The 14,489-nt window shown below is 38.8% G+C and overlaps 1 protein-coding gene across 4 annotated transcripts in view; it reads right to left on the bottom strand.

Moving 5' to 3' along the window:
* Positions 1-14,489, bottom strand: part of LOC122789409 (ecto-NOX disulfide-thiol exchanger 2-like) — a 3,915,450-nt gene that overhangs the window by 1,619,631 nt on the left and 2,281,330 nt on the right. For 3 of the 4 annotated variants that reach the window (XM_044056835.1, XM_044056837.1, XM_044056838.1), the window contains one exon: positions 13,905-14,042. In XM_044056835.1, the coding sequence (XP_043912770.1) occupies positions 13,905-14,042 (138 nt within the window). The remainder of the gene's footprint in view (positions 1-13,904; positions 14,043-14,489) is intronic. The other variant, XM_044056836.1, reaches the window with a different exon arrangement.

Below are 14,489 nucleotides of genomic sequence, written 5' to 3'. Positions count from 1 at the left end.
CAAAGTGTTCCCTCATTAAACTACACCTGTGGGAAGAACCTAAGTGGACAAAACACGTCATACAAATCAGTCTGGGATTCGAGAGGCTATCTGCTCCATTTAAAATTGTTATCTTCCACAGAAGGGTAACAGGAAGAGGAATCCCCTTATTTAAGATGAGATGCTCTTTCCCCTCAATTTAGAAGGCTGACAACACCTACGCTGACCTGGTGAACAGAACTCAGACTAGCACCCTCAGCTGGACGCACTCATGCAAGATTTATCCAGCAACTTTTAACCTACTGAAGGCTGCAAGCAATAATCTATGTCAGTGGTGTTGATACATCTGTTAGTATGAAGGGCTTCTAGAATTCTACTGTGAATTACTTCACATGCCAGTATACCACTGATAAACTTTCTGACGGTGTCATTTATCATCTTAATGTCCACAGTTCCGTGAAGGATGTTAAATGAATGTTGTGACCCTTCTATGCATGACAATTTTTCACAGAACTCCATGTAAAGTCAAACTTCAGATGCCGAAGCTGCAATTTACACTTCGACTTTAGTACTACAGCCTATGTATATGAATTTTCAAAGTAATGTATTCTACATGCGACAGTTGACAACTTATCTTTCCAGTAAGTAAAAGTCTTCTGCTGCTGCAATTAACATGGAAGCACTGTAGGCTGTAAATTAACAAACAGTTTGATGTGTGTTCAGTTCATTATACACAAACAATACCATAACTCATGGACCACCCGAAACAAAATAAAATACAGTACTCCGCCTAGTAAGGCAGATAACGAGTAAGGTAGTGCAGGGGGGTGAAACTCAGTATATGGTAGTGTGCACATCAGAGTATGCATTACGGATCTTCATCCTTGGGTAACTGCCACCAAGGAAAGACATCTCTCAGTCAGGTACTTTAAGTGAAATGAATCTGGTTCAGTTGGAAGCAAACTTAACTTTCAGTATAAAATTCAGTTCCAGAACAGTGACAATTGCCTGTTTTGATGTCTTAAATTTAAAACTACTTTGAAAAGTTCTAAAAGAAGATTAGTTGCTATATGAGGGAATGCAGGGATGCAAACTGATAACTGCAGAGATATGCAGTCTAAACAAAGAGTGGGCAGACTCAGTTTATAAAGATAAGGGAAATAATCTAGGAATAAAAAAGCTTCTGTTATGGCAGCTAAGGATATGTGATGTGGTCAGACACCAAACAAAAGATAGTTATAAAGAAATGAAACGGGATTTATATTCTATGCAATCGGAACAATTGTTAATATGGTTTGTTTGGTTTTCTGTTAGTAATATGTTTGTTTATATCTTAACCGATAATTTAATAAAGGTGTTTGGGGGAGGGGGGTAATCTCCAGTCTTTGAACTGGGCAATTAACAGGATTGAACAACTGGAGAAACGGTCACCATCCACTTTTACTGTGTTCCTAGTACTTCGTCATCAAGTACTTAAATTAAATAAATTAAAGTTTTTTGATGCACTTTAAATGTTTCTGAAGCATTTTAATTGCTCAGGATGCACTTTAGATTTAAAATTTCTTGACTCCTTGATTAACTGATTAACCATCGTAGGGCAAAATGTTTTAGTATTTGTTAATCTAGAGATGCATAACTGCTTTTGTATTAACTTCTTAAATTATAATGTTAAATGCTATAGGAATGTAAGGGGTTGCAGTTTATATGTTTTGATGCACTTTGAATGTTTCTGAACTTTATTGCTCAGGATGCACTTTAGATTTTAATTTTCTTGACTCACTGATTAATTGATCAATTGCTGTATAATTTAATTGAATAATGAATGTAGTGAAATGTATATAAAGTACACCATTTTTGTGTATGATTACTCCCTGGAAGGCTTGATGCCGAAGTACTAGGAACACAGTAAAAGCGGATGGTGACCGTTTCTCCAGCTGTTCAGTGTTTTTTTTCTTTCTTTGGTGAGTTGGTTCATGGAGTGGTGTTTTTGAAGTTCTCTGACAGTATGTCAGTTACTAGAGCTTTGGTTGGTGGAGACATATCCAATTCCATGTCCAATTCAGTAACTACCTTTCTTTCCTGTACAGAAATGTGGAGAGAAAGGGATGAGATGGTGGCTGCTTCCGATCTGTGGTCTTGTAATGGACTGGGAGACCAGCAGGCAACCAGGTATGAGAGACTAGAACGTTTGCTTGTAAAGGAGGTGTCTTTATATTATGATACTTAGTTGCTGGAGAAATACATCAGCCTGAATTTAACCCCTCGGGGTTTAAGGGTAGACAAACTTCCAGCTTCTGAATTTGCTGAAGCTGAAGTGGATTTATTTGAGGAGTGGAAGAATCTCTCTTTGCAGTGTACTTTAGGGTGGTGTAAAGTACTTGTCAAATGTAACAACAGACTGCATGAACAAGTAAGAAATTCAATTTTGGAGCTGCAGGACAAGCTTAAGGGGGAAACTACAACTGCCGTATTTAATAATAAAATGAAGGATATTCATGTGAGAGTGGGCAAAGCTGAGGCTGAAATAGTTGGAAGGAAACGCAGTAAACTGGACAGAGATGATTGTGATTACAACAACCACCTCATCTTTCAGTGGCAGAGAAAACCTAGGCAGAGCAGGTCCACCTTAAAAAAATACGGCTATGAGGTCTCGGAGTTTGCGAGAGTCATCCTTTTCGTCCACAGAAGCAAGTAGCAGCATCAACAGCAAGAAAAGTGTTTCATTTGAGGAACTGAGTGAATGAGTTGTCCAGCAGGGTGAGCAGAGCGGTGGTCAGAGAGCGAGTCCACAGCAATTGAAAAGCAAGTGCAACAGGAGGTGGCAGTACAGGAAGAAATGAAGAAAATCAGAGAATTGGACATTTTGGACTCAACATTACTAATGATGTTGTCACATGTAATGGGGAGCATAATAACAGGTATGTCTTGAATAATGTAAATAGTTCACATTTAGTGAGTCAAAGTGAAATGTTAAATATTATTAATCTATCAGATTTGCAGTTAGATGATAACATGTATAGTTTACTTTTGAAAGGAATGAAATTTGTGCCAACATATTTTCCAGCCTTGGCAGACAATGTTAGAAATATGTGCTTTCTGTCGCAAATTACATTTAAAGGCATCTTTTTCTAAAACAAATTTAGAAAACGCAAATGGTAATCTAATGTGCAGCACTGATGAGGATGAGGAACCATTGCTACATTTGTCAATGCATGAAAATAAGTGAGTGGATATGTTGAACAAGAGCTTGAAAGTAATAGGGACAGTGTTAGGGATGTTTTTTCATATTACACTGGCTATAGAAAATTTAGTATTCCTAAGGTTCCTTATGTTAGCACTTTTTATTCACCTAGAACTGTCACAGCCATAATAAATTCTGAGAAGGTGTTATAGGTTCATAGGTTCATAGGTTTATACTAGGCTATCTGCCCTAAGGCATTTATAAGCCTAGCCCAAATTTTTGTGGCTTACGCCACCCCTTATATGAAAAAATACTGTGCCCATTAGTTTGTTGTGCCTCTGTCCAGCAGTGACACAGAGATGATTCCCGGGGTAAACCTACGATCTCCCATCCACAGGTCTAGATTTCTCTTGAACAGAGTCAGCGAGGTGCTCTGCCTCACATGGACCGGGATTTTATTCCACAGCATAGGGAGTCTCTGAGTGATAAATCTATCCCTCCAGCACGTCCTATTTATATCCGTGCTAAGGTTTAAGTCGCTTGCTCTAGTGGTTTTGGTGGATTTGGATTTTTGAGGTGGAGCATGTCCATTAATTCGGGTTGGACATGGCCTTGTATGTCAGGCACATGTCACCTCTGAGCAGACGGTATGCGACTGAATAGAGCTGGAGTTTCTTCAATCTGGCAGCATATGACAGATTTTGGAGTCCCTTTATCCTTTTGGTGAGGAACTTTTGGGGTCTCTCCAATTGCTGCAGATGTCGGGTGAGATACATCCCGAATGGAGCATTGTACTCGATCATTGGTCTGATAAGTGAAGAGTACAGGGAACAATGACCTCACTAGATCTGGATGTGAATCCCTTCATGATCAGGTGGGCAATGTAGAAGGTCTTTCTAACCACTTTAGCAACGTGAGTGTCAAAAGAAAGGCCACTGTCAACCTGGGTCCCCAGGTCCCTGATAACCTCTTCTGTTCTTAGTGGATTGCCACCTATATGGTAGCTTGGGGTTACCTTGTTTTTCCCGAAGGGTATGACTATACATTTTTTGGCGTTTAACTTCAGGCCATGGCTCTGGCACCAGCTATCTGTTTCTGTGAGTCCCTTCTGAAGGATATCCGTGTCCGATGCACTTTCCACTATGGCGCCCAGTTTGCAGTCGTCTGCAAACTTTGTCAGCCAAAGTCCTCCCATGTTGGCCTGTACTTCTGAGAAGTAGATGCCAAACAATAGGGGGCCAAGGACCGAGCCCTGTGGGACACCACTTGTGACCGGCTTGGAGTCTGACACAGCGCCAGCAACTCTAACCCTGTGGGTTCTGTCCTTAAGCCAGTTTGCAACCCATCTTGTGACATATGGGTTTATATTTAAGCTGGTAAGTTTTTCTACAATACCCGAGTGGGTTATTGTGTCAAAAGCCTTTGCAAGGTCAAGGTAGGCTGTATGGACTACCTTTCCCTCATCAATGGCCTTGGTGACTGTTTCGAAGAAGTCGACCAAGTTCAAAAGGCATGATCTTCCCTTGACAAAGCCAAACTGGGTCGGGTCCAATGTCTGCAAGTCCCCTATATCTTTGTTTATGAGCTCCATTATGATCCTCTCCATAGCTTTGCAGACTAGACTTGTTAAGCTTATGGGGCGGTAATTACCAGGGTCCGTAGAGACGCCGCCTTTGTGGAGTGGGACCACAGTTGCCGTACGCCACTCCTTGGGCATGTATCCTGTGGTAAGGCTGAGATTAAACAGCTGCCTTATGTGCGGGTTTAATTCCTCATTTAGCTCGTGTAGCACACAGCCGGGGACACCATCAGGTCCCATTGATGCTGTGTTTTTAGCTTTAGAGAGAGCAGCTTTCACCTGCGCATTTGAGATGTCCGGGAGGCTACACTCGGCTGGGATAGTTATCTCTCCTTTAGGGGGGGAGAGGGGGGTGAAGTTTGAAACAATTATGACAGTTATAAGCCCCATAACTTGAAAAAGCATGAACAGAATGCATTAAGGCAGTTAAAAAGCTTGAATAAAGATATTTTTTGCACAGGAGATAAGGGGGGTAATTGGGTAATAATGTCTAGAGTGAAATACAACAATATGGTGAAGGAATTGTTGCAGGAAGTTGGTGTTTATGAACAGGTGCAGTCAAATGTTCTGGATGCATATAATGACTTGTTGCTGGAATTATTTGAAAAGGGAGAGAGACTGGGATTTCATGTAAAATATCCTAGAATGGCTAAGTTTTATACCATTCCCAAGGTACACAAGGACTTAACAAATCCCCCTGGGAGACCCATAGTGTCAGGGGTGGGGGGATGTCTCCAGAATATTGGCTGCACATTTGAAAAGAGTCCCTTCACACATTAGAAATGGTAAAGAGCTCACAGACACTTTAGGAGGTACTGAGTGGCAAGAGGATTTTTTCTGGGCAACTGTTGATGTTAAGTCCTTGTACACTAATATTTCTCATCAGTGGGGTCTGAAAGCAGTAGCCAGACTACTGGGGAAAGGTCCCAGAACAAGTTATATTTTATAGTTGTTGGAGTTTGCACTGACTCACAATGTATTTAGTTTTGAGGAAAATTTTTTTCTGTAGAGAACAGGAACTGCTATGGGGGCATCTTTTGCCCCATCTTATGCCATAATTTTTATGTTTTTTTTTTTGAGGAGAGCAGTGTTTATAGGAATACATATTTTTTGGAAAGTGTTATAGTTTTCAAACGCTATACTGATGACTTGTTTTTTATATGTAGAGGGGAGATTAGACTTTTTGAACAGTTCATGTTAGAACTAAATCAGAATCAGTATGGCATCAGTATCCTATCAAACTCATAGACATAAGATATAGTTTCTAGATTTGGAATTCTTTGTGGATAAAGACAAGCTAGTGTCTTTTAAACCATTTTATAAGGAAACAGTGGCTAATCATTCTTTGAGTGCAGACAGCATCCAGAGTATTTACTTGATTCTCTCCCTTATGGAGAATTCAAGCGCATTAGTGACAATGTTCATGACAGAACCACATTGGATGGGGAATTTAACATTGTTAGATGCAAGTTGGCGAAGAGAGGGGATTCTATCCAGGTGTTAAATAGGGCTAAGGAAAAGGTGAGAAAGCAAATTGTTGGCCGGAGAGTATAGAGTCATGCAATATATCATGGGTGTGGAGATTATCATAAAGTGGGCAAGGATGATACATATTAATTTTCCCCTTTTTCAGCTACATTGAAGGCGTTAGTGCACAGGTTTTGGCCTGTTATACAGCAGGATGAGGAAGTGGGCAACATTTTCAAGGGCAGGGTTGTTTTTTTCTCATAGCAGATTTCACAACCTGAAGGAATTATTGAACAGTAGGGTATGTAGGATGGAAACTGGTTCTTAACACAGTAGGCACCTTTAGATGTGGACGGTCCCAGGTGTGTGACAAAGTAAAGAACATTTCAGGTACTTTGATTAATGGAAGGAAGATCATTGCCTTGTGATCTTACAATTGCAGTACCAGTGGGGTTGTTTATGCCATTGGATGCGATTGTCTACCTGTAAAGTGGCATATAGGCCAAACCAGAAGAATGGTAAAAAGAAGAAATATGGAGCATTTGGAGGATGTGAGGCATGTTAGGCTTAATAATCATGGGCCCAGCATTTCCACACTGTTCACAATGGTAACACTAGCGATTTATTTTTTTCTGTTTTAAACAAACCTTACACAGAACAAGGCATGGAATATAGGCACATTTTGTTAAGGATGGAAAGTAGATATATTATTAATTTTGGAACTTTGTGGCCCCATAGACTTAATATGGAGTTAGATTTACATGTATACGATGAAATGTTTCAGTATGCATTATTTTATAAATGCATAGCCACATAGGATGAATGATTTATATGTATAGGGTAAAATATTTAAATATTTAAGCATTTGTTAATCTATAGGTGCATTGGCATGAACTTCTTAAACTTCTTGTCAGCTACTTGGCAGGGACACGTACACTGGTTGGACAAAGAAGGTACTGGAGGTTTTAGCTTGCCCAGTTAGGCTGAGACCTGGACCCTATAGCTGTGCCAGTGGGAAGTCTTATTAGGGACCTGGTGAGCAAGGGAGCAGCCAGCCCCAGACTGACTGTGATCTCTGTGTGCACTTAAGGGAAATTGTACTTTACTGTGTGTATTAGTTATCCTTTCCTCTTTAAGGAGACGACCTCCGTGGTGTTAGTGGTGAGGATTGCGGCTCCTTGACTGCTGGGCCAGGGCACGGTCATCACACTGGTAAGGGAATATTTTTAGAATAATACATAAAAGTAAGACAGTCTTAACCATTTGGCTTTGGTAATAGATCTCTACCTCTTTTTGTAACTGAAAAGGATGCAAACAACTGATCAGACTTCCTAAAGGGTTTGATTCTATGTAAATAAAACAGAAGCTGTTTATAAACATCAAGCAAATGAAGGGTATATTCACCTTTGCTTTGATAATTGGGAAAAAGACTGGAAGAAGCAAGGGATAAGAAATCAAAGCCAAAATGAAAATTTGATATGGCTGCTAACTGGACTTTGACAGTAGAATAACTAGCTCCATCACTGAAAAGGGAAGCCAAAGCGTCAAGTACGACTGCCACTGGTGCGGCAAAAGGATCCATCTGTTTTTGTTCAGCCCAAACAGAAAATCTCTTCCATTTGCTTTTATAAATCTTGTGTGTCGAAGACCTATGTGAGGAGACCAAAATATCTCAAAAACAGGGGAAGAAAGCCTGGGATATCTTGCCATCATCAGAAATGCAGAAACCATGCGTTTACCTTCAGACCCCTGTATGTCCAGATGGGGATGCACTGATGAGTGAGACAGCAGATCTGGGTATGGATCCAAATTCATCGGATGGCAAACCAGATGAGACTAAAGGAAGGTGAACCAGGTTTGTAGAGGCCAAAAGGGAGCAATGAGGACTATTTGCTCTGCAACCTGAAAGCTTTCTGTAAGAACTTGGGAATTAGTGGTATAGGAGGAAAGGCATGCAGAACTGAGGGCCAAGCATGGGCAAGAGCATCCCTGGGTGACTGTCCCTGTGGAAAGATCAAGGTAAAGTACCTGCTGCATTTGTTGTTGAAAGGGGATGCAAACAGATCGCAACAGGGGAGACCCCATTTGTGGAAGATGGAAGATCATGGCTGCCGTTGACTGATTCAGAGACTATTCATGAGGCATCAGTAATAATTGACTGAGCCGGTTTGCTCATATGTTGGACTCCCCCAGAATGTGCATTGCTACCAGAAAGTGGTTGGTAGAGATCGCTCAGTGTCAAACCCTCAACGCTTCTCGACATAGGGGGTAGGACCTGGTCCCTCCCTGTTTGCCGATGTACCAAGCTACTTACATGTTGTCCATTTGAACTGCAACAGTCCGCAGGGGTAGAATGATGTCTACTTCTTGCAACACTAGAAGAAATGATCTCATCTGTAGTACACTGGATATGCTTTTTGGTCTCCTGGGACGTCCACGTGCCTTGGACTGTTCGATCCAGGTAATGCCCCCCCTAGCATGGAAGCATCCATGGTCAACGTGGCATTTGGGGACAGAAGCATGAATGGACATCCTTGAGCAATGTCTGTGGGGTGAAGCCATCAAAGCAGAGATTCCTTGCACACTCGAGACAGTTTTATGGGAAGACAGAGGATTCCTGAGTAGTGACCACTGAACTGTTAACATCCATTGCAATATCCTCATGTGGAAAAGAGCCATGGGCAGGAGAGTTATCGTAGCCACCACTGAACCCAATGCCCTGAGAAATAAACTGGCTAGAGGCTGACGTATGGTTATTTGTCTGATATGACTTCTTAGATTCATTACCCTGTCTGCTGTCAGATAAGCACAGGATTTCCTTCTATTCAGATGAGCCTCAATAAAATCTATGACCTGAACCAGATCCATTTGAGTTTTCTGCATGTTGATAGTTATCCATAGAGTTGGGGCCAGCTGTAGTAAGCAGTCTCTGGCTTGAATGAGTAGATGCCTGGTTGGAGCGGTAAGAAGCCAGTCATCCAGAAATGGTAAAATGTGGTAACCCTGCAGTCTGAGAAGCACTGCCAAGCATTTGGTGAACACTCTGGGGGCTGTGGTGACACCAAATGGGAGTGACCTGAACTGGTAATGACCGGCTCCCAGCCTGAAATGTAGGAATTGCCTGGAGTGTCTGCCCATTTTTATATGGTAGTACATGTCCTTCAGGTCCTCAGAGCATATCCATTTGTCCACCTTCAAGAGAGGCAAGATGGACTGGATTGAAATACATATTTGCAGAGGAGTTTGCATTCACCCTCCATGTTTAAGAATGTTCCAGAAGGGCAAATATGTGGGGTGAGACTCAATAATGGAGATCCTATATTGGAAAAGCAGACCAATGTCATGTTAAATTAGTTTAAGCAGAGAGGTTAAAAGAATCAGAATTGTTAAGAGTCTAGATTATGTCAAGTCATATGGAAGTACATAAACCTGTAATCTCTAGCACAGAATAAGGCCAGTGACTCTAATGTTAAGTGAGAATTGAGGATGACAATGTATAATTGAGAAAAACTGGCATATTCTCAGTAACCTGGATTCACTAAAGAGCAGCCTTTTTTAGCAATAAAAGATCAGAGAATCTCAAACAAGGATTATGTTATAAACAGCAACTGAAAAAATGTTAAAAGACAGTGAAAGAAGTGTTCTATGTACAACATATACTTTTTGTGGGTGTATGTATAAAGAAAGCATATTTATACATCCTACTAGTAAGCAGGATTATAGATTTGATTCTTATGCTGACTGTGACTAAAAGTATCATATACATTACTATCTGTAAGGTATGCTCAGAGTATTACATTGGGAAGGCAAATTGTAAATTAAAGGGATGGAACTGTGATCATCTCTTAGACATAAGGAGGAGAATAAATAAAAATGCCTTTTTAAACATATAAATGAGACTAATGAGATGAATCAATTTAAGTTTTTAGTCCTACAGTATATTTTAGACTATCTTGTAGGAGGAGATCTGATAGAAGTGTGAATACAAATGTATTAATATATTATAAACAGACATGTTTCCTGGATTAAAAGGCGTTATTAGTATTAAACCAAATATTAAAACTAGGCAGTTGAGGAAGTAATGTTTTAATCAATGATATTTTAGAGATTTGACATGTTTGCTATTGTTTGTAAATATTGTGTAATTTTATATCCTTTTAATACAACTTGAAAAAACAATTCTATAACAGCTTACTGATTTCATTTTATTGGATTAATAAATTTGCTTCTTTAGCCAGTTTATGCCGTTTTGGATTTTTGTCAACATCTTTATTAAATTATCACCTAATACTTAGGCAAACATACATTAATATAAAAGAAAACAAACCATATTAACATGTTTATAGTTAAATACATTTCACATCACATGTTATTTTTTATTCCAATAGCAAAGGCTTCCGATGGTCAATGGAGATTGGAAAATGAAAAACTTTAGCGTATAAAAGACTTTATTCCACGCTTTCGTCTAAAAAAGACTTCTTCAGAAAAACAGTTGAACCACAAATAACCAGCTTAAACACTTTTCAAAGAAGCTCATTAAAACCAATTAATTTGTACATAATTAAACTCCATTAAGATATCAAATAATTAAAGACATATTCAAGAATTCTTGTTTAAAACACAATAAAAATAAAGTTAAATATTAAATTCACATAACTATCAAATACTTGATCACTAAAAAGTGTATATGAACACATGAATTAATAGGTAGATATTTATATTGAAATGAATTATACATTTTTTAACCATATTTTGTCAGGAGTTTTTAGTAATGTATCAGTTTATTGTGTTTTACCTTTAAATGTGTTTTGCATGTGACCTTGTTCTAAAATATTTAAGGAGGGGTTATGTAATGGTGTGTTACATCTGATGAAGTAGTGATACTATGAAAGCGCTTATGTCCAGGTTTTATTTGTGCATTAAAGACGGATTTATCTACAAGTCCTGCTGTCATCACTTGGTCCATTTGTTGCTTGTTTGTTTTATAAATTTTTTTGGAAGGACCCAGGTACCTATTCTGGCTGGTGATTGTTTCGTTTTATTTTTATTGTGTTTTAAACAAGAATTCATGAATATGTCTTTAATTTTTTGATATCTTAATGGAGTTTAATTATGTACTAATTAATTGGTTTTAATGAGGTTCTTTGAAAAGTATTTAAAATGGTTATTTGTGGTTCAGCTGTTTTTCTGAAGAAGTCTTTTTAGACGAAAGCGTTGAATAGTCTTTTATGAGCTAAAGTTTTTCATTTTCCAGTCTTCATTGACCATCAGAAGCCTTTGCAATTGGAATTTTGGTGTGTTGTTGGCATTGGTTCTACATTTTTTATTCTTATGTTATTTTTTATAACTATCATCAGTCCAAAAGCACATAAATTGCTCAACTCCTGCCTTCCCTTAAACCTCACTCCTCCTCCTGAACATTATTCTGCATGCACTGTTCCTACAATTTCCATTTATTTCTGTCTCATTTGCTCCTTCCCTTTTCTGAAGGGCCAATTTCTGATTCTTTTATCTCTGTTATAGTATTTAATACTTTAAATACAGTTCATTTAGACTTTGCTTTCGATTTTCTAGTAAAAGTTTTTTGACAGCCACCAGAATTAAACTTAATAAGGTTTTACTATGTCTAGACAATTCAGACTCTGTATCCCAGCTCAAAAAAAATCATTTCCTTAGGTGCACCCATTTACTCACCCACTGTTTGTGAATGTAATGTCACTGAGGAAGAATTGGACAGTTAGGTGTGTCACTGTTGTCCTATTCTGAGCTTACATGGGAGTTTATCTACTACACAAGGACATCATCTTCAATACACAGGAGAGCAGGAGGAGGCCTCTTTTTCCTTGTGTCCTCTACAAATGATGGTATGCATGTATGGATAATGGGTAAAGGTGCCATATGATATGCAGCACTGGATCACCTTTGCTGGCCTATTGAGCATGATGTTGAAAAAAAGCTGCTGAGATTTTGCTGCATCCTTCACTAATATGAAATATTTCCTTGCAAATTCTTCAAATTTAAAAGATTAGGAGAAAAACAATAAACTCTGACTGAGAAGTTGCAGACACGTGTTCCAATACTGTCTCTTTCAAGGGTAGAGGCCCTAAAGTACATTTGGGTGCTTCCATGATCAAACATCTCCTGAGGTTGGAGAATTTTTCTTTGTGGTTCTACAACTGGTTTTCTTGTCAAGGTTAGTCATTTATCTTTTTTAAAAGGAGCTTAAATTAACATGAGTGAGACCTTTTAAACACCTTAATGCCCAGATTGTGTGTTCAAGAAGTGGAAGCCATTGAATATATACAACCACTTCCATGGATCAAGAGAAGGGCTTAGAGTTTTTCATGTCTGTTTGATGTTGCCTATTTTCAGTAACTTCTCTACCAGCTTCTTTTTTATTCCATTTTTCGTTACTCCGAAGTTGAACTAGGAAGTTTAGAACTACTTTCCTTTTTCTCAGAGTTTTTGCAATGTACAACATATTTTCTGTTAGAAAAGAGGATACAATCTCATTCTGCTACCTTTACTGAATTTCAAGCACAGTTCAGAGGTACTGTGCACCACAACGCTCTCCAACTGATCGAAAGCACAAAAATCAAGAGGCCTGTGAACTGAGTTAAGCCTTAACAGCCGAGGCACTGAGAGATTTCATTTTTGCAATTTTTTTGGTTTTAATAAAGTGTATGTTTTATTCGGTTCACTGGCCTCTTGATTTTTATAGTTCAGAGGTACCTTTATTTCAGTCAGGCCCCAACTAAAATATCCAGTGTGTGCGAAAATCATGATTTTTCCATCACAATCATATTTATTAACCTATTTCTGATGGAGAACATGACTTTCTGGCAAAAGTCTTAAAGGAAGTGGCAATATAAACTTTCTCGGATATAAAGATGTTTACATTTCAAGCAAATGACAATTATGACAACATCTAAAAAACTGACTATAACACAGTTTTGACAAGAAAAGCAGCCAAGTGGCTAACAGTTTTGAATTTGCAAGAAGAAATAAAGTAGTAACATTCAAAGGATACGAAAGTCTTGTTTCACTAAACCTCTGTAAACATGGTGACCCACCAGTGTTGTTCTTCACAGGGGTACAGGAAAGATAAGAAAAAAAAATGGCTCCATTGTAGTTTTGTTGGCAAATGAAAACAAATGCTATGAACTACTGCTTCGACTGACTCTCACTAAAGTTCAATCAGCACTATTCACACATTTGAATTGCAGTACTTTATCATTAGCACTACTTTATAGAACTCGTTTTTGCACTATGACTTGCAAATTAATGGATGCTTCCTGCCATTGCAGGACTTCAACAAAATATTTCAAAGGAAAAGACATACAGATGAGTGTGACTTCTACTATTTCTACTTCTTTCCTGGTGCCTTCTTGTTAGAACACACATCATTTCTTAAAGACAGGTGAAGCACCTAATAACCACCAGACAGCTTGATCGTGTTCACCTTGCAGCAAGCACTGTCAGAGTATACTGCACATTCAACATTGGATTTCATCATGAAAAGTAAGTGGTGGTCTAAACACTGCCAAATATTGTCAGAAGGTGCTGCAACAGATGCAGTTACTCTGTGCCAACATAAAAGTAGCAGTTCCTTTTATCAAAAGTGCAAACCAAAATTATGTTACTACAGAACTTTAGTCATGGCTTTTTTTTAATGTAGTTAAAGAAAAAGGTACATACCAGTACCTGTTAGGAGCGACTGCCCTGAAATTCCCAAGGATGCCATTCCAAGGTTGTTCATTGCTGTGGCCCAGGCAGCTTGATCTGACACTGGTACCCCTCCAGAGCCAGATTCCATGCTAATGTTCAAAAGGTCATCTGTTGAAAGAAACAGATAAACATTCTTTTATTCAGCCTGCATTCAGATGTATTCAGTAAATGTGAGACTGCTGCTGAGTCTTTAAATATGCATAACTGCATTTTTACAAACCTGTGATACCCATAACTTTGTTAATTAAATATATATACAAAAATGGACATACTGTATAAAATGCAGATAACACTGGGTGATGCAAGATTTCACCAAGCACTTTTTCCCTATCAGTTCTCACTTAACATTAGGAGATTGTACTCACAGGAAGCAAAAACTACAACACACTTATGTTACGACTTGCCATATAGTGCCACATGTAAGCTAACAGGACGTATGACATGGAAATTAAATTACAGATATTTCATTGGCTAAAAAAAGGTAACATAAAAAAGCCAACAGAATGAGACTACTGATCTGCTCAAGCAGAAGGAAGACGCAGCTAACCTCCTCCC

This window comes from Protopterus annectens, chromosome 14.part0 (genome assembly GCF_019279795.1).
Source record: "Protopterus annectens isolate FY-2018-M chromosome 14.part0, PAN1.0, whole genome shotgun sequence".
In the NCBI taxonomy this organism is placed as follows: domain Eukaryota; kingdom Metazoa; phylum Chordata; order Ceratodontiformes; family Protopteridae; genus Protopterus; species Protopterus annectens.
The sequence above is the reverse complement of the archived record's forward strand: the minus strand, read 5'-3'. Positions and strand labels throughout refer to the sequence as shown.